An 18,857-nucleotide genomic window follows, 5' to 3' on the forward strand; every position below is an offset into this window, starting at 1 on the left:
ATAACTTCACGCCCATATTCAAGAACCCATTAAAAGCATATGTTTTTCAGTTATTACTATTTAATTTATAACAAACGTCAGTTAAGTAATGCAAATTTCCACTATTCACACAACACTACCAAATTTTCCTTTTAATAATTACTCTCTGGACAGTAACACAGTGCAGTGACGTGCTAGCTGGATTATCAGTCTGGTAGTCAATCCAGTAGCAGCGTTCCTGGTATCTACTGCGAAGAGGGTAGGCGCCCAAAACCCCGCAAGAACACACCAGTAATTAGTTTTCAGTGGCTACCACAGTCTGGAGCCAACGTATACTACAGGAGCAGCAGTAATTAGTTTTCAATGTCAATTTACAATTATTTTACAGTGTTCTAAGATTCAAATTTGATGCCTGAATGTCTTATCACTGTCACCATATATGTTGCTAGATACAGAACTTCAAAATTAAAAGTCACAAATCAAGTTTATTTTTGTGTAAGTACACAAGCTCTTTAAATCTCTCTCTCTGTCTCTCTGTCTCTCTCTCTCTCTCTCTCTCTGTCTCTCTCTCTCTCTCTCTCTCTCTCTCTCTCTCTCTCTCTCTCTCTGTGTGTGTGTGTTTGTGTGTGTGCATGCGTGCGTGTGTGTGTATAGTAATTAGGAGGCCACATTTTTCACACCCCATGTACATTATTCTGTTCGTAATCTGCAAAGAAAAACTGTCATGTCGATCACACAATGCAGTTTTTCTTTCTCTCCATATTAACAAAAAATACCAATGAGGAGGAATTTATTTGTTTGGTGCATATTACAGTGCTGAAAATATCGGCTTTAATGTCTACCACAAACTGAACTGTGTCGTAAATTTATTCTGTTTTCACATCTCCTAGACAGCTAGGTAACTAATGATAGATTCATACATTTAAGTAAAATAAGAAAAAGATTGATAAAGAATCATCCCAGCATTTGCCAGGTGTTAATTTAAGAAACCATTGAAAAACAGAATCAAGAACACACAAATACTTGCAGATACTAGTTCTACTTCTTTTATGTGAAAACAAATCTCTGTGGACATTATATACATACATCCTGGTCACAGGAAGAGACACTCAATGCCTGCTAAGTGAGTTTTGCCTTGTGACTTCAAGCCAATTACAAAGTATTTTTGCCTTGTTTGAAAACTTCCAAATTTCTGACATTTTTTTACACTTTTTTTCGTGTTTTAGCTTTTTATAGCAAATTTCATTTTATTTACCCAAATTCTAAGCCCTTATATCTGTGTTAATGGAATATCTGACATATGCATGTTACCTACTAATTTTTATAAATAGCTGATGATAACATTATCAACATAATTATTCCCAAGCACCAAAATACACTTATTTTTAACTTATCACATGCAATTTCATCTGTTCCCATGTAAATATACCTGACCTCAGCATTTCTACTGCTGGAGGTAAAGATAGAATAACTATCAGTTATTCTCTGTTGTGACCGGTAAGAAAATACGTCAAACCTCTATCTATCGTTTTTCAGGGGACCAACAAAAAAATTCAGTAGATGCGGACATTCAATAGATGTGGACTTCACTCTAAGAATTTTTAAAAAATAATATTTCAACCCAAAATTAGTGTCAGAAATATATCAGTTACTTGTCATTAAAGTTAAATCAGTTGAAAAATAAATAAAAATGGAAGTATTTTACTTAATTCAATTTACACTTGCAAAAAAAAAAACACACGCACAATAAATCTACATGGAAATTAAAGACTTCTTCAATATCCTGAAGTCTGAAATATGTTTACTCATGTCATCAAATGTAGAGCTGTACTGAAGAAGCCGATTTTATCAATATTTAGTTGAATCGGCATTTCTGTCGACTTCCGATACGTTTGTTAATTTTCGGCCGAAATTACTGAAAAACGAGAGATACTGCCATAACCTAAAAATCCACGAGTACCCTTTTCACTTTTCGTAGTAGTACTGCATTCTTTCAGATCGCATTATTTCTTCGCAACATGTGCCAAACGTACATGCCAAAATTTAACATCCTTTTTTTTTCAATAATGTTCTTTAATTTTAATATGTCATAAATAAATACATTACCGTCACGGTAAATATACATCTCGGTTGTTACGGTAACTGTAGTGCAAATGTGGTAGCTATCGTGCTTCTGTAGTAATTATGGTATCGACAAAGAATCTTTAGTTCTTTTTATGGTAATTATCTTAGGATAACAATTCGGTTTGTACTGTAGTTATGGTACATCATCCATATTTCTTCGTAAGTTGTTGTTCATTTGTCTTTTCATATTTACGTGCTCCATTACTTGGCTGCAGATTTAAGGTGATTTTTACTACTGTATACTATCGTTACTGTTTTTATGACGGTTTCTTTCTAAGAAATGGTTATTTCTGCAAAATCTTTATGGTTAAACGATCATCTATTATAATTTATAGTAACGGGACCACATATTTTGTACGATCAATGCGGACAAAACGGTAATTCGAACATCGGTACAAGCGGACTTTTTTAACCTTAGTTGTATGGCAATTTTGCCGGGACCGTAGAAAGTATACGATAAACACGGACAATCGATACATGCGAGTTCGATAGATAGAGGTTTGACTGTAGTTTGTCTTAGGCCTGTGCGAATACTAGTTTTTTTGATGCGAAGTAAATATCAAATTGAACGTTTTAAACATTTGCGAAATAAAATCAAAACAAATTGTGAACATTGTTCTGAACAAAATTCAATCAACCTTAGTTTAGAGAATACAGGATTGAAGTTAAAATAATTGTTTAGTGTTTGTAATGTTTATATTTATTTAATGATTCATCAACTGGGCCCTATATATAAAATCATTCAATAATAACTCTAAAATAACCATGATTAACATTAATAGTGAGCAGTCATAAAGAGCAAATGGAGTGCCATAATTTGATTTTTACAAGTAACCAACTTGATTCCAGCAAAACATAAAAAAACACACACACACACCCACCCCCACACACCCACACACTCACACACACTCACACACACACACACCCACACCCACACTAAATATTTTCATGAGCCTATCTTAGCCTTTCAATGTTTTAGAATTTTGTAATGAATGCAAAATTTCACTTCAGATGTGAGGCTTTGCATCACAATCGAAGCTTCAAATGAAAAAGAATAGCATATTTCCTGGCAAAGTCAAATTGAATATGTATCAAAAAAGAGCTTTGATTGATTCGCGTAGTGAAAGCTTTGCACAGGCTTAGTTTGCCTTATCACTGACTGTAAGTAAAAACAAGATACATACTTGTAATAATTAATATTGCATGCATTAAAAATTATTAATAATTTAACTAAAAAAATAGCAGAAGAAACAACTACCCTGTTTCATCACATAATCCACGCATGCGCATAATCATTGCACCCATATTTTAGGGTGTTAAAATTTGGATAAAAAAAACTCTCAGGAAAACATTGCATGATGTTTTTGGTCCCGCTATTAGATTCTGAGCGCTTTGTGTATATATTTTTTCAGTATAAAACTATTTATTTGAAAGTAGAAATCTAATATTTATTTGGACATTACCACTTATTAAATTAATGGAAATATGAAGTTGTCTGATGTGTAAATTTTCTTTTCAAGACGTTTTTAAAAATAATCTTTATCTGTTCGTCTGCGTCACTGTGGTGTATCGAGTATCGCTTATAAAAATGTAGCCAGCGCTAGTTGACATCATTCATGTTTGGTTATGTTGCTTACCGTATAGAGCGTGCACACGTAGTCGAATATCGATATCTTGCCGGTTGCATGCAACGTGCGCTCTCTGTCGAGTGAGAGTTAACTACAATTGATGGCCCATACTCTTTCATGGAAAGTGTGTACTACGATGACAATTATGTGTTAGTTCAAGCTTGCATTCAGGTCACAGATTATGTTTTCTATTTAAAGTTGAAGAAAGGTTTTTGTTGCATGACTTATTAATTTAAATTGTTTGGCGTGCTTTTGTATATTCTACTTTTTAAATAAATGTACTGTCCATGAATGGATTTTGTTTTGATGAATAACTTTACCTAACAAAAAATAATTTTTTCTCATAAAAATTGACTCCTACTTTTCAAAATTTGATTTTATTTAGTATAAAATGTGTGATCATTATACGATAAAACACGGTAACTGTAAAGATGGTAAAATTACAATTTGTTACATACTTCTTCAGAAAATGAAAAATGTATATTAATAAAAAAAATGCAGTAAAGGAGAAAAAAAGTTTGAAAAGTAGGATTAACTAATATATATAAACTACTACTTTTCTAATAAATGTTAAGACAAATGGAAGACCTGTTATATTATTTTTCTTGCAAGACATCTGGTTGATAATAAATTACATTAGTAATTTCCGTAAAATATTGTGTAATTCTTGTATTGGTGAAAGTTCAACCTGAACTTGAATAAAATATTAACACCAGAATTTTAAACGTTATAGAATTGAGTTGTAAACATATTTAAAACAAGTTTTAAGGTTCTTGAGATAATGTGACAGTTTCTAAGAATGCATTAGACTGACAAAGATTGTCAAATGAAACACAAGATTGGAACTGTTTGTAGGATAGTGAATGGTATGAGCACCGAGCTGGGATACCTGCTGCAAGCAGTTGTCGCAGGCGGTGCTACGATTGGCCAGGCACTGTTCTCGGCTGAACATCTCTCCGAAGTAGTTGAGCTGCTGCGCTCTCCGGCAGTCGGTGCGGTTCTCGCAGAAAGACACCATGCGCCACAAGTTGTCCACGTGTGTCTGCTTGGCTGCGAAGTTCTCCCGGTCCACTGCACAGGCCACAATAGTTGCTCCATGTAACCTTCAGCTAGCTTCCAACACACACATTACACAGCTTCAAGCACTTCATTAGCATTCACACCACATTTTTTCCAACTTCAACATACACCAAATAGGATTATCTCTGATGCATAAATAAATTGTTTGTTTGTATTATATTTGTATTGTTATTGTATAGTTTACCTTGTTATTAAAGGCTAGCTTTGGTTTATTACAGGCCTGATTTTCAGTATGACTTTACATTGTTATATATAAATTTACCATTAAGTTGAAAATCTTAAGTAAACTCAGAAACGTTATAGGTGAGAATGAGAATACATGATACTACAAGCACTAGGCCATGATGGTGAACAAGTCCGTACTTTGCCGAATTCAGGAAACACTTAGGAATCGTTACAGAACCACCTAGGTGGTGCAATCATCTCCATCCATTTATTTTGTTCCACCTTATATTATTCTTTGGGGCAGGTATTTTTCACAAAAAAAACTGAACATTGACTAGACTGGAATGCAGTATGCCCATGCCAGCAGTTTCTTGCTTGTTATTGGCACCCATCTGTGAGAAAAGCCTTTTCTTTATTCGGCCAAGCCATTCAGGATGGTATGCTTTTTCATATACATAATTGGTGTGATTGGTATGCCGACAGTAGATGTGTACCAGAAATAAACTGGACCAATCATGGAAGGGGGGAGGGGAGGAAAGATGATGCTACAGTGTTTTAAGTCACAGTTAGTATCAAAATCTGTTTGCGGATAAAAAATTGCTCTGACCCTACAACTCTGGTAAATCGCCAGTGGTGGCACGCAAACACAGCATAAGTACTGGACCTTGAATGGTTACATGCCATAGCTCGCACCTATTCCTATGTGATAGCTGAATAAAAAAATTATCTTTTAAGGTGAAAGACGATGTCAAAGGTCATGGCCAATTTACTGTAAATACATTTTTGGTTGTGTGCGTACAGTGGTGGGTGGTACCATGTAGTCTGCTGGGATATAATTTTAATAATCTTTGGCTAAATTATATTTTGGCACCTACCTTGAAGTTAAGTTTAATTTTGTAGTTTTTTTTCAGGGTTTATATATATATTTTTTCTCACTGATGGGCTTTAGTTTTACACTTTCATAATTCTCGAAATATTACGGGTGTATAACTGTGTTCCGTCAAATTTGTTTGGTTTCCCTGTGTATTTTTTATTGTTCAATATCAATGGACCACCGCCACAAGTTGAATCATGAGTTTGTAATCATAAATTATATCGTTTTGTAGTATCACATCTAGTAAGATTTATTTTTAGTTACTAAAAGAAAATTTTTTTTTTTGGTAATTGAATAAACAAATTGACTAGCTGAAAATGTCCCTCCATATGTTTTGTTAATGAAGCATTTACGAATAAATTGACAAGTCCATGAATTCTTCGAGGAATCACACAAGTTTGAAAATAGTAGCTATTATTCCAACAACATCCTTTATTTTGCATCCAAATATGAACTTTATGACCCACTTTGTATTTTAAAACAATTTGTAATTATGTTTACATTTAAAACGTGTTTGTTTGTGCCCAATTGATTTTAAAAGTTTAATCATGTTTTAAAGTTTAATCATGTTTTGAAACATGTCTGTGAAACTGATTCTTTTATCACACAATATGTAAATCTATAGTAAAGATGTACATAAAAATAATATTGTGTTGGTATTTTGTAAACTAAGTTTACGGCAGTGTTGTCATAGAAATTAATAATTTGAAAACTAAATTATTTAAATTTTCAAATAATGTACAGTGAAAGGAAAAGATTGCAACGATAGACTCGCAAATACGTGATTCTGTTTTGACCAAATTATATCAGCAACATTGATATTTATTATTGTCAATGTGCAGTATTCTATAGTTTTATTAACTGTAGAAAGAAACAGTTATTAAGATAGGAATACCATGGTCAAACTATTCCTGATAGTAGGCTTTATTGAAGTGATTTTAAACTGCAAGAATTTATTGTGTATGAAAGCCTAACTATCTTTACATTAGTGAGTCAATGCCATGATAAAATAACTTAACAGACACAGATGTAATATTGCACGTAATTATTCTCTGCACCAAAGCCTATACGTTCTATGCTTTTTGCCTTTTCAATAAATATCCTTTCATTCATAATTTTAAGAATTAAGATTTTTTGGCTTTGAATGTTTGTACCATTAATGCTAATTCATACTTATTTTGTTTACTTTGATTATTCTGCACATTTAAATAGAAAGAGAGAGTTCATGGTAAAGCTGTGCCTTGGAGCCAAGTGCTTGAAGACCTTGTGTTTCACAGAATACAAGCGACCCTGGCAGTCCCAGGTAAGCATGTAGCACGTCAATAGCAATACTTGGTTACTGTGTTAGACCAAGCGTCACCAAACCTTTTAGCCTAACAGATACACTTACTCCTCCACTAAGCCCAAGAGCCAAGACCTAGTCCTCCACTAAGTCCCAAGGATCAAGACCTAGCTAGCACATTACACCAACATACTGTAAAACTATGGCAGGATGGACACCAGGCATGTCCGGCCAGGTACCATGTGTGGCTGCACCATGGACCAGCCAGCGTGAACTTCTAGAGCAGAAATTTAAGTTCACACCAGTTTACTTTAAGTAAAAGTCAGAAATTTTTGAAAGATTTTTGTAGCTCTAAATATCATTTAAGATTAATAATTCCACTGGGAATATTTAGCTGCTCAACTAAGATGTTAGAACTGTACCACATACGTAATAGTTATGGTAAATTTGGCAGTTAGACGTGTAGCTTATTTGTAACTGTTGGTAGTGAGTTGAAAGGGACCATGCTCAGAACTGTAACCTTGATTGCTAAGAAGTTTGTATAGGGTTGAAGTATGTTCAAGTATAATAATACCTAAGACACCTCATCTTGAGAAGAAAAAATCTTCCATCCATAAGATGACTTTATTAAATTTTTTTGAAGCTTCATACATCAAAATAACATCAGGTTATTTTTTTCAATTCATAATAATATAATTTGCTGTATTATCTAACACTTTTTTTATATTATTGTTTTCTTTAGTTTCCGATCCCAACTAAATATAGGAAAGTGTGTGAGTGTGTGTGTGTATGTGTGTATGTGTGTATGTATGTGTGTATGTGTGTATGTGTGTGTGTATATGTGTGTGTGTATATATATATATGTATATGTATGTATGTATGTATGTATGTATGTATGTATGTATGTATGTATGTATGTATGTATGTAAGTAAGTAAGTATGACTTACATGCAAAATTGTACCCCGACTTAAGGCTAAGATCCTGAGTTTCTCGCTAGCGGGCAAAGACACGCGTAGTTATCTTTGTCCTCAACAGAGCGCACTAGCAGTACTGTTGAACGATGTAGCGACGCGCGGAAAAAGGAGGGGGGTGGGCAAGAGGATGCTGTTCTCAGAATTCTTATCGCCCAGCGGGGTGTCATGTTTACGACCGGTCATGGAGAGGGGGGGTGGGGGAAGGGTGTACTCTTCCTCGGCGAGCATTAGATTTCCAATCCCTTTGCCTCTCTGTCCCTTTCCCAAACACCCATCCAAGACTACTCGATCCTCAACAAAGCGCAAGAGAATAAATATTACTATTTTTGGTACATTTCAGTTAGAAACCCGTACGTAACCGAGTGCAACCCAAGGTAATTATAATAAATATTAATTTGGTGCACTACACATATACGATATACAAATTGTATGTTTTACTGCGGTGATTATGTGGCCAAAACTATCAAGATTTGGTCTCTTTTCCAAGAACGCTTGTTCACAGCTAACTGTTACATTCAAATAAGTTGGCCAGTAATGTAGTTTTCCTGCCCCCGTAAAAAAAAAAATAATAATTTTTAACTGTGTACTACAAAGGTTTTGCGCTCCTACAAATTTTATTTCTTTACACATTTTGTCACAGGTGTGTGCGTATGTGTATTACACAAACAGTTGAACGTTGACCATCTAATAGCATGACGTTATGTTGCAAAGCGGTATTATTTGCTATATTTGATATCTCATTAGGACTGTATTTTTCTTTGCAACTATATATACAGGTGAACTTTTTATACTATCGGAGAATATTTTGTAGCTGAATATCTGTCTTCAAAATATTGCAAGTTATTGCATTAATTTTAGTGTTTTAAATGTATTATGTTTTTAAGCATGTATACATGAGGCTAGAGCTAGAAAAATGTTTGGTTTCCGTTTTTAGCTGACCTGCAGCTTATGGCTTTTGATTACACTTCCTTTTTTTATATGTGATGTTTAAAAACGATGTTATTTGTAAATGTCCTGGCATTCGTACTTCTTGTAAAAAAACATAATCATATTTTCGAAAAATAAGCTATCATTTAGTAATTTATTATTGCAATATAAATACGTGTGTATGCCAGTCGCGTCTGGCGAAATGAGGAGCTCCTTCACGCTATCCCTACTGGTGACGTCAAGCATCACTGGTAGTTCGTCTTTTATGTATGAACTGGAAGTCAAAGAGGCTCGAAATAAACATCAGTTGTAACTAATAATAATAATTTAATTCTGAAAGGGCCACATACTCGAAGAATCGCCTTCTCTACGCAATCAAACGTGTTGGAAGTAAAATATCTAAGGAGTAGGCTACACGTCATAGGTTGTATAAGAATTTTTAGGAGGGAGCTAACCAAAGGATATTTTATCAAGCATATAGATAAAGTGATATTTTAAGAGTAGTAATCCCCCCCCCCCCCCCCCCAACACCACCCACAAACTGACGGATTTATTGACACATCCGTACATAAAAAAACACTGCTCCAGAATCTGCACCTGAATCGTCTTAGTGGGGAAAAGGTGTACATAAATTACGATCACTGACTGAGGTTATACAGAAGGTAATCAACCAGAGTAAGTGATTAGGAGCAAGGAATACTAATCAAATAAATATGCCATTGATATAATTTAATGATAATTTTTACTCACGTTTTAGAATTTGATATTGCTGAATAGCAAATTTACATTTTAAAATATTGTAACAATGAAAAATTGCGAACCAATAAACATTTTTTGCTGAGTGTATAATTTGATTATGTCTTAAGACAAATAGAAACTAGATATTATGAGTACAAAATATTTGTAAGTAATAAAAATTTAGATAATAAAATACTTACATTCATACAAAATACAAATATTTTTTCTTAGATATACAAGTATAACTTCAATTCATTTTCGGCCAACGAACATAAAGTTATGCTTTGGGCCCTGATAATAAATAATACCTACATAATTACATTTTCACTTTTCACCAAAAGTACATGAGGTACAAAAGTCAACAAACCTTAAAACACAATAAAAATATACCCGGTATACATTATATTTTAATACAAACACCAATACAATACTAATTTTAACTGAACATTTTTTGGAGGTCTGCATAATTTTATTAAAATTAATCAGAAAGTAATGCAGTTACATGTTTACAACCTTGCGTACTTCACTTGCCTTTGACGAATCCGGATATGTTCAATGTTTAGCCAGCCGAAAAGGATGTTTGGATTTTATTTTTAAACACATGTGAAATTAGTCCTTTCTTTTAACACTTCATCGCTGTCACGTGAATTTAAGGCATCTTACATTATTATTGTACTTTTGTTTTGTAGTAACGATCGGTAGGCTAAATATATACATGTGTTTGCTGAAACTTCGTTTTAAACATCCATAAATTATTTTTGTCAATTTATTTATTGATACCAGTAAAATAAAAAATAAATGATATTTATTTTACGACCTCTTAAATTATTTAAATGATATATAAAATATGACCAAATTTTTTTCAAATGAAGACGTATTTTCAACTGGAAGTACGCGAGAATTACACAGATTCATTTACTTGCGTATTGCATAGCATACTTCACGTCCATTTCTGACAGCCTTGCGAAGTCACTCCTAAAGTATCTACAAGTATATTCTTCAGGCGAATTCGGACACGGCATTATAATCTTCCATTATATCTAGAAGACGTGTTCTTACATTTGCTTGGAGTTTTCAATTATTTTTTTGAAATAATAAAGGCAATTTTAAAGTTTAACTCCATTTCAGAAACACTTACGCAATATATTTGGTGGTTCTCTGCAAGTGTATTTTGTGTTTTATTCTATTTTGATAATGAAGTCAATCTGAATTTATTGCCTTTTTTTTCAGATTTGTTTATACATTAAATGTATATAAATATAAAAATGTATGTAACAGGATGAATCTTATATGGTTTGAACAGTTATCTATAATGACTTAGTTGGTTTGTTCATTAAAAGCCTTTCTTTTTTACTGTTCAAGTTGGATTCCTTTATAACTCAAAATAAATTATCACGTAACTAAAAAAATGAATAAAAGAGCAAACTTCTGTTAGTATAAAGGTGTTAATTTTATGAACATAATGTAATACAATTTGTTCTCTAGATAAGTAGATTTAGAAGTAAGACTTCATATATCAGTCGTTACCGTGGTACGACTTCCGGAAAAGTTTTACATATATATATATATATTTTTTTACAGAAGGTACCGGAGCTTGCAGGTTGCGCAGTAAGTAATTGTATTGTTTGCGAGAGTTCTCTGTTGGCAGTAACACCTATGATATATGTTTGATGTTCTGTTTCCAACTCATCGTTAAAACTAAATTTTACAGACTGATTATTATCCTTTGATTTAAAATCTAAGTTATTTACAGTGTTTAAAATATGCTTTCTTGCGTTTAAGTATATTTTGTATTGTTTGTATGATGTTTGAGTTACCCGGAAAGATAATGAGATAGTTATTTTATACTGATTCTTTCGCGTTTTTTTTTTTTAATTTTTGTCTTGACAATAGGGAATGAATTATTCAGGCTGTGCTAAATAGATAGCTTATGCTTTATGTCATTAAGATCAAACTCTTCTGTTTTTGTGCATTGTATAGTATTCCTAGTTTAGTTAATTTATCTAACAATATATTTATACAGTCAAGGGCTTAGATGCTTTATAAAAAAACTCAAGTGATTCATAATCAGTTGCCGTGTATAGATATAATTTGTAGAAAATAAGCAGTACATGTTTTACTGCTTAGAGTTAATATAAAACCATATATAAAATTTGAAAGTATTTTGTACTTTTCATACTTAAAATTATCATGCAATGTTCAAATATTTTTCGATATAAGTAAGGACACATGTATAAAGCGAATACATGTCGTGTCAGGCTATTTCACACATAACTGTAGTTTTTTTCTTAGAGGTTTGGCGAATTGCGGGCGTGCAGCAGTACGGTAACTACGTCCTCATTGGCCCCGTCAAGTGCGGGAAAACAGCCTTCACCGACCACAGCCAATAATCACAAGAAAAATCTACAGTGTTTTGTAAAATACCTTGACACGAAATGTATTCGCGAAATACAGGTTTACCTAGATATAAGACGTAATTGCTCTCTGACGATAATTTTCTTTACTGGTATTTGGCAGGAGAATAGTTTTTGTAGTCTTGTAATATCCATTCTGAAAGAATTCCAATAATGGAATATGTGTTTATTATAATTAATGGAGAAGTGTATATACTATTAGCAAATGGATCATTAAAAATGTGAAAATAAATTATAAAAAATTACAAATTAGTCTACTGCACATAAATCACAGATTTTAAAAAACCAAATTTACTATAACATTCAAAATATTACAGAGCGTGCCATGTAGAAAACACGGACGCATGTTGTTGTCTAAATGAAATAAATAAAATACAAGTCTGCGGCTTTAAATATCAAAGAAATAAAATGTTTCATAAATATTCAACGCTTGTAAGGGTACGACCATACATTACACTGATAGGACATATTTTTTCTAGTACATCATACTGATTCCTAACCAGACACACATATATAAATAATTTGTGTTACACTTCAATTAATTTGGCCATGAATTAAACCTGATAAATAAACAATGCAAACAAGCGAAACTCTACAGAGTATCGTCAAATAAAACCTGGGCCAAAAGTAAATCAATATTTTAGTGCTCAATACAATTCGAAGGAAATGGAAGATTTTTTGTAGTATTATAAATGATCATACAAGGATTGCTGATTTGGTTTTGTATTAATTTTGAGCGTAAAACTACCCCGAAAATATTGAATAAATTTTTCAGTTAAGCTGCATATAAACTGAATTGGTTTGCTAGCTGTCTTGCCATCGTAAACATGACTATGAGTCTGATTGGCCATGTTGGTGATAGGCACGATTTTCAAGGCAGTCTCCCGATATTATATGAAATGTGTTTTATTTTTATACAAAATGAAGCACGAATATGTTTTATATTTCTTGTGTGAGATACCAGTTGCAAAGACTTTGCGGTTAGATTTTATGGGTAGTGAATCAATGGTATAAAATAACTTCATTTATTTTTTCCCGATAACATCTTTTTGACATTAGTATAATTGAATCACTCGCCAAGCAGAGAACCTTATTTTTTGTAGTCACGAAAAAAATTGTTTGTATTCAATATCAGCTAATAACTTACTATTGCTTATGTCATCAAATACATTTACAGTACTGTTCAATTTGTACAAGCATGAGAAGTAAACAATAATTTTTGCAACAACGTTCTTCCGAAAGAAGGTATAAACCGATTTTAAAGGTGCGTCCCTATTTCTTAATTTTATTTTTTTAGTAATTAGAAAATAAAAATCGGTACTTTTCCGAATTTACTCATTGAGGCAGCGACCCAAGTTTCAAGTTTACAGCCCTTTTGGTAGTGGGTTGGAATTTTTATAGGCCAGTGTGTGAGCGAGTGAATTACTTTTTGCATATTCGAGCAATTCAAAACTTAGGCAATAAAGTTTAATTATAACAATTTCACGTAAGCTAGAAAGCTGAAAGGCTGGTAAAACAATAGAATTTTATTTCATATAATTCTAGATCAATTTCATCTTAGTATAACACATCCATTTAAACACATTTTATATACATAATAATTTTACTTCAGCAAGGTCTTCGGTTTCTTGTAACACAAATAAAATTACCTAAAAAAATTACTGGACATACTTACAAAAGTTTTTAGATTGTAATATTTGCCAAATAATTTAAACAAATCTAACTGAAAATGTAAGAACACAATATAAAGGTCTTTAAAATTGTATTTTGGAAAATTACCTGAATGTTTATTTGCTAAAACTCCTCATTTCACTTGTTCAAAAGTATTTACATGTATACATATGCGTGCGTGTGTGCGCGCACTTGGAACTTATGTTTCTTTGATAATTTATAGTTGCAAATAATGTAGCGTAAGTTAAATTGAAAAATATATAATTCTTTCTGGCCAATATTTGTTTACAAACATAATTTTCATGACCCCAGAAGAAAAATAAAAAAAAAGAATCGCCACTGCTTTGTAATTGTGTTTCTAACGAACTTGTGTAACTAACGAAAATGTTTAACTGCTCAAGGTTAGTGATACAATAAATGCTTGGGTAGTGAAAAATCTATTGTTAAAAACCAAAGGTAATTTTAAACGACTTTTAGTTAACCATTGTTCAACGACAGCATCGAGAGATTGTCCCTTATTTTTGTATCGTTATATACATAACTAAATCATTACGGGAGGAAGTTGCCATAGGCGGCTGGTCCTTCAGTTACTATTTTTTTTTAAACATCTCTATAGAGTTGCAATAGTAACTATTAATATTTTGATCATAACTCATTAATGTAACATTACACCCAGAGGTATAGCCCATTCTACTAGAGCTAAAGTCGAGGTACAAATATAATTAAAAAAACACAATTAAATAAATATAACTAAAGAAATATAATTAAATAAATTTATAGAAAATCATTGTCATTTTGCAAATAATTTTTTTTTACAATAATTGAAATATTCTAATAAAATCTTAAACATTATTTATTTGTCTTGAATGTACGATTCTTGAATAGAAGTATAAATAATAATTTAATAATTTAAATTGATTTTGGAAGTTATATTATTATATGAAACCGTTTTGCTATTATTGTAATACACCGTGATTGCAGGATTCATTCATGTGTTAAGGTAAAGAGTCATATCAAAATACATAATGAAGTCACTAAGATAATATGTGAAATAATGTTGTAATAAAATGTAATGTGCGACGTTCACGTAGATGCCCGTAAACGAAACAGGTTAGATATTATAATCATATTTAGCACTTTAGTATTTCCAAAATAAGTTTTTTTTAAGACGCCCAACTATTATAATAAATCTCTATCTACTAAAACAATTCAGTAATTGTAGTTAGATGATTTTAAATAAATAATATTCTATGAATAAATTTGTCACGACAAGTGAAGCATATTAATAATAATTTACATCACTGAAAAGCTGACAAATATATCTATAGAAATTGTCGACAACGTGAGACGGTTTTCAATTCATTGATTACTATTGCTGATACTAGTGTTGTGTTTTGACCGTTTCGAAGCGATAATATTCCCGCCTGAACTCCTGCGATATTAGAGCCATCTAGTGAGTAAACTCGGAACTAATCGGAGCTCTAGCGGCAAACTGTTGAACTCGTTCCTTTCATCAGCGGCAAGTGACAGTTAAATCACAGTATTTAATACTCAGATTATTTAAATTCTGTACGTTGTATTAAAAAAATTACTAGACAGAACTGTTCATTGTACCTCCTTTAAGTTGTGTGCAAAGTAACAGCCGTGTACCGTTAAAATATATACCTAATATTTAGTTTTGAAAATTTCAAAATGAAAATTAAATAAGAAAGCATTTTTTGAAAAAAATTTTATCGTCATATTTACAAAATTCAAAGTTTTATTTACAATTCTGTCTAGTATGTATTTTTTATCTACTACGATATTCATGGGAGAAATAATTTTCTTGGAGGCTGCAAAACTAAGGATCTTAGCCTTAAACAAATTCGTCTTACACGGTTATCACTCAGTCCCACCTATCGCGTAAGTTCAGGGTATTACCGTATTTTAAAAACTAAAAGTTAAGTAAAGGAGTGAGTGACTTGAGGCTAACAACACGAGCCACAAAGAAATTACTGCACCTAGTTTTTTCTTGCCATAAAATAAAAAAAAATTGGTATTTGTCACAACGATTGTCATGATTAATTGTTGTAATGTGTTTGGAGACTAGTTTGAGGACATTTGGGTCAATTACAACTCTGTGTTTACGAAATATTTATTTGATCACCTGCCAATTACAAGCAAGTGTGCAGTAGGACGTAATACTTATGAAGGCCTATACTGACCTAGCCACAAGTTTCCATCAATGTTGAACTTGTGTGAAAATCAAGTTTAATCGTCGGTGCAAGACAGCCGTGAAGGCGGCTCAACAACGTTAGGGAAAACAAACTGCATGGTGACAGTGGACTAGGGTTGGACGAATGACTTTAGTTCATCTCAAGAGTGGATGAAAATCTTATCACACTTGCTACACTCATCAAAACCAGGAATTTTTTTTACCCCTTTTTTAAAACTGTTCAAAACACGTGGTCACATTACTAATGATCCCGAAAAATGTTTACAAGCAAAATTTGCAAAAAACGAAGAAATTATGTGGTTTTTAAAACTTTTCACTAAATTTTCACATTTTTGTAGAAACATGAAGTTTAGCGCGAAATACAGCTGTTTTCACGAATTGATTGATGGAATTTCTAAAAATGTCATGCAGTAGGTCATAAGATTTTTTACATAGGAAACCAATTTCAATAAAAAAGTATCTCAAATGTATTTTTTTCTACTTGAGCATCAATCAATGTTATTTATGAATGCCTCAAACACAATAAATTTGTTTTTGTCCATGTTCTTTGTGCTTTGCAAACAACAAAAAGTTATAAATATTATATGGAATGGCATCAACTTAACAGATAGGCACTGAAAAAATTGAAAGTATTCAAAATAAAGTTATAGATTTAATTATTACGAGGAACCTCCCACGCCCCACTTGGACACCCCTGGTAGACCGTAGGGCCTATCATGATGCCCGTTTTGTTCATAATTGTTTCATACATAAATTCAGATGTCCTTATTTTCTTGACAATACTGCCTTAAGAATTCCTCAATTTAATTCCCTCTTACACTCTACTCTGTGTACTCTTCATACTAATAATGATATTATTTATAGACTTATAACAAACTACAATAATCTATATATGAATTCCAACAGTGTTTAATTATAAATTCTGATTTATGTCTGTCATATCTATATTATTTTCTTCAATTGTTTTCTTAACACTTAATGATATGATTTTACCTTCATATATGTTTTATGTGTTATGTGTTATGGTTCTTTAACCTTTGTTAGTGTTTTGTCTGTTTTGTTATTATCACTGCTAGTGTGTGGTAGGTACTCTTGCTCTCATTTTCTGGCCATCTGTAGATGTTTTCCTTCTATGGTAACGACGTAGGTGGGAGTCCATACACGGTAGTGATAACTGTGTTCCTGTTATTGCATGTAGTGACCACCACTAAAGTCTACGACTGTTGGTGGGCATGTGACAAATTACAAATAAAAAAATAAAATAAAAATGTTTATATCTTTAGTTATTTAATTTAGAAGCGGGATGGCTTTGTTTACAAGAGAAGATGCTACACATTTTATATTTATACCTTACCGCAACTTTAATTCCTTGAAGTGATACATAAATTGTGGTCTTTTTTCAAGTGATGAAAAACTTCAGTCTCCTAGAAAACTTCAGAATAAATGTAAAAAATAATAAATTTTTGAAATGTTATAGTTTAGGCCAAGATATAATTGCTACTGGTACAAGAAAACATGTTTCAATGTACAGTACACTCCCTATTTAACGCGGTTGTCGGGGGACATAACTTTTACCCGCGTTGTTGCATAACCGCGATGTTTTGATGTGACCAAGGTCAAAAGGCATAAAACACCGCCTGTGTTCTAATAGGTCGGCAAGCATGCACAGTATAGACGGCCCGCCGTTGTGCGGACTTTGCATCCACAGTTTTCACTAAACGCGGGTGAAAAAATAAAAATAATAAATTTTAAAGATAAATATTAAATGTTGAATTGTTTTTATTTTTCCACGTGCCGCGCACAGTTTGTCGCACGGCCTACGAGCGCGCCACACGCCGCCATACACACGTGCGGCACACAAGCTGCTGCCAGTCTCGTGGTGTCAGCCACAGTATCTGCTTTGTCAGTGTCCGTAACAAAGTAAGTGCAGTGTGTGCGGTTACACACGATTCTGTGGTCGAAGTCTTCTAAAAAGAAAGGCCGTAGTGATACTTCAAACCGAATATGAATCACAAAGTACCGAGTTTGATTGACAAAATAAAAATTCTATATTTACTTACAGATAGCTTGTCTTTTGCAGAAGTAGGCCGCAGATACAGGAAAAAAACGATTCTAGCATTCGTACAATAAAAAATAAAGAATCGTCTATCGTGTCAAGAGGTTAAACTTTACTATCCATGCTTACAGTAAATTATAATTGGTCACGTGTGGGAAACAAAAATTGCGCAAATTTAATTTTAGCGCAATCAGTGACGCCGTATTAAAAACCGTGTTAAACTATGTCTTTACTTATTTCACCAAACACTGTGTCGAGTTGCTGAGTGTGTGTGGCTCGGATCGGCAAGTGTTATATTCCCCAGCCTCTGGTTAAAGGTCGGGAGACCGCTACACATAAACATTTCCGGGACTTGTTTACTACCACACGGCAAAAGTGGTACAGTATGGTTAATGTAAGTATTGGACCACTGGGAATTCATTGGCAAAGATCAAAAATACGTTAGCTGATTTACTTTACCATTTCATGTTAAAACATTATACCAAAGTAAAAAGATGAACGTGTATAATACAATGAATTACCCAATAATATTACGTCTGTAGGTTTAAGTTGTAACAAAACATTTATATACAGATGTCCAGTAAAGTACCAATTAAGATTCTGGAGTGGAATTTTAAACACCGGACTACCTGATTTTGCCTTGTACGCAGGGACGCTGCTCAGTCAAGTGACTCATGCTCTGACTGTGTGCTGCGTGAACACATTCCCACCCCCACTACCCCTCGACGT

At 32.9% G+C, this 18,857-nt stretch overlaps 1 protein-coding gene and 1 long non-coding RNA gene across 5 annotated transcripts in view; one reads left to right on the top strand and one right to left on the bottom strand.

Annotated features, from left to right (window-relative positions):
• The window catches only part of LOC134527475 (recQ-like DNA helicase Blm), a 241,667-nt gene that overhangs the window by 87,930 nt on the left and 134,880 nt on the right, over positions 1–18,857 (bottom strand). For all 4 annotated transcript variants that reach the window (XM_063360175.1, XM_063360176.1, XM_063360177.1 and 1 more), the window contains one exon: positions 4,621–4,802. In XM_063360175.1, coding sequence (XP_063216245.1) covers positions 4,621–4,802 — 182 coding nt within the window. The remainder of the gene's footprint in view (positions 1–4,620; positions 4,803–18,857) is intronic.
• Positions 2,231–6,496, top strand: LOC134527476 (uncharacterized). Its single transcript, XR_010074199.1, has 2 exons — positions 2,231–2,325; positions 4,587–6,496. It is a non-coding gene; the product is annotated as an uncharacterized LOC134527476 (long non-coding RNA).

Source organism: Bacillus rossius, chromosome 1 (genome assembly GCF_032445375.1).
Source record: "Bacillus rossius redtenbacheri isolate Brsri chromosome 1, Brsri_v3, whole genome shotgun sequence".
In the NCBI taxonomy this organism is placed as follows: domain Eukaryota; kingdom Metazoa; phylum Arthropoda; class Insecta; order Phasmatodea; family Bacillidae; genus Bacillus; species Bacillus rossius.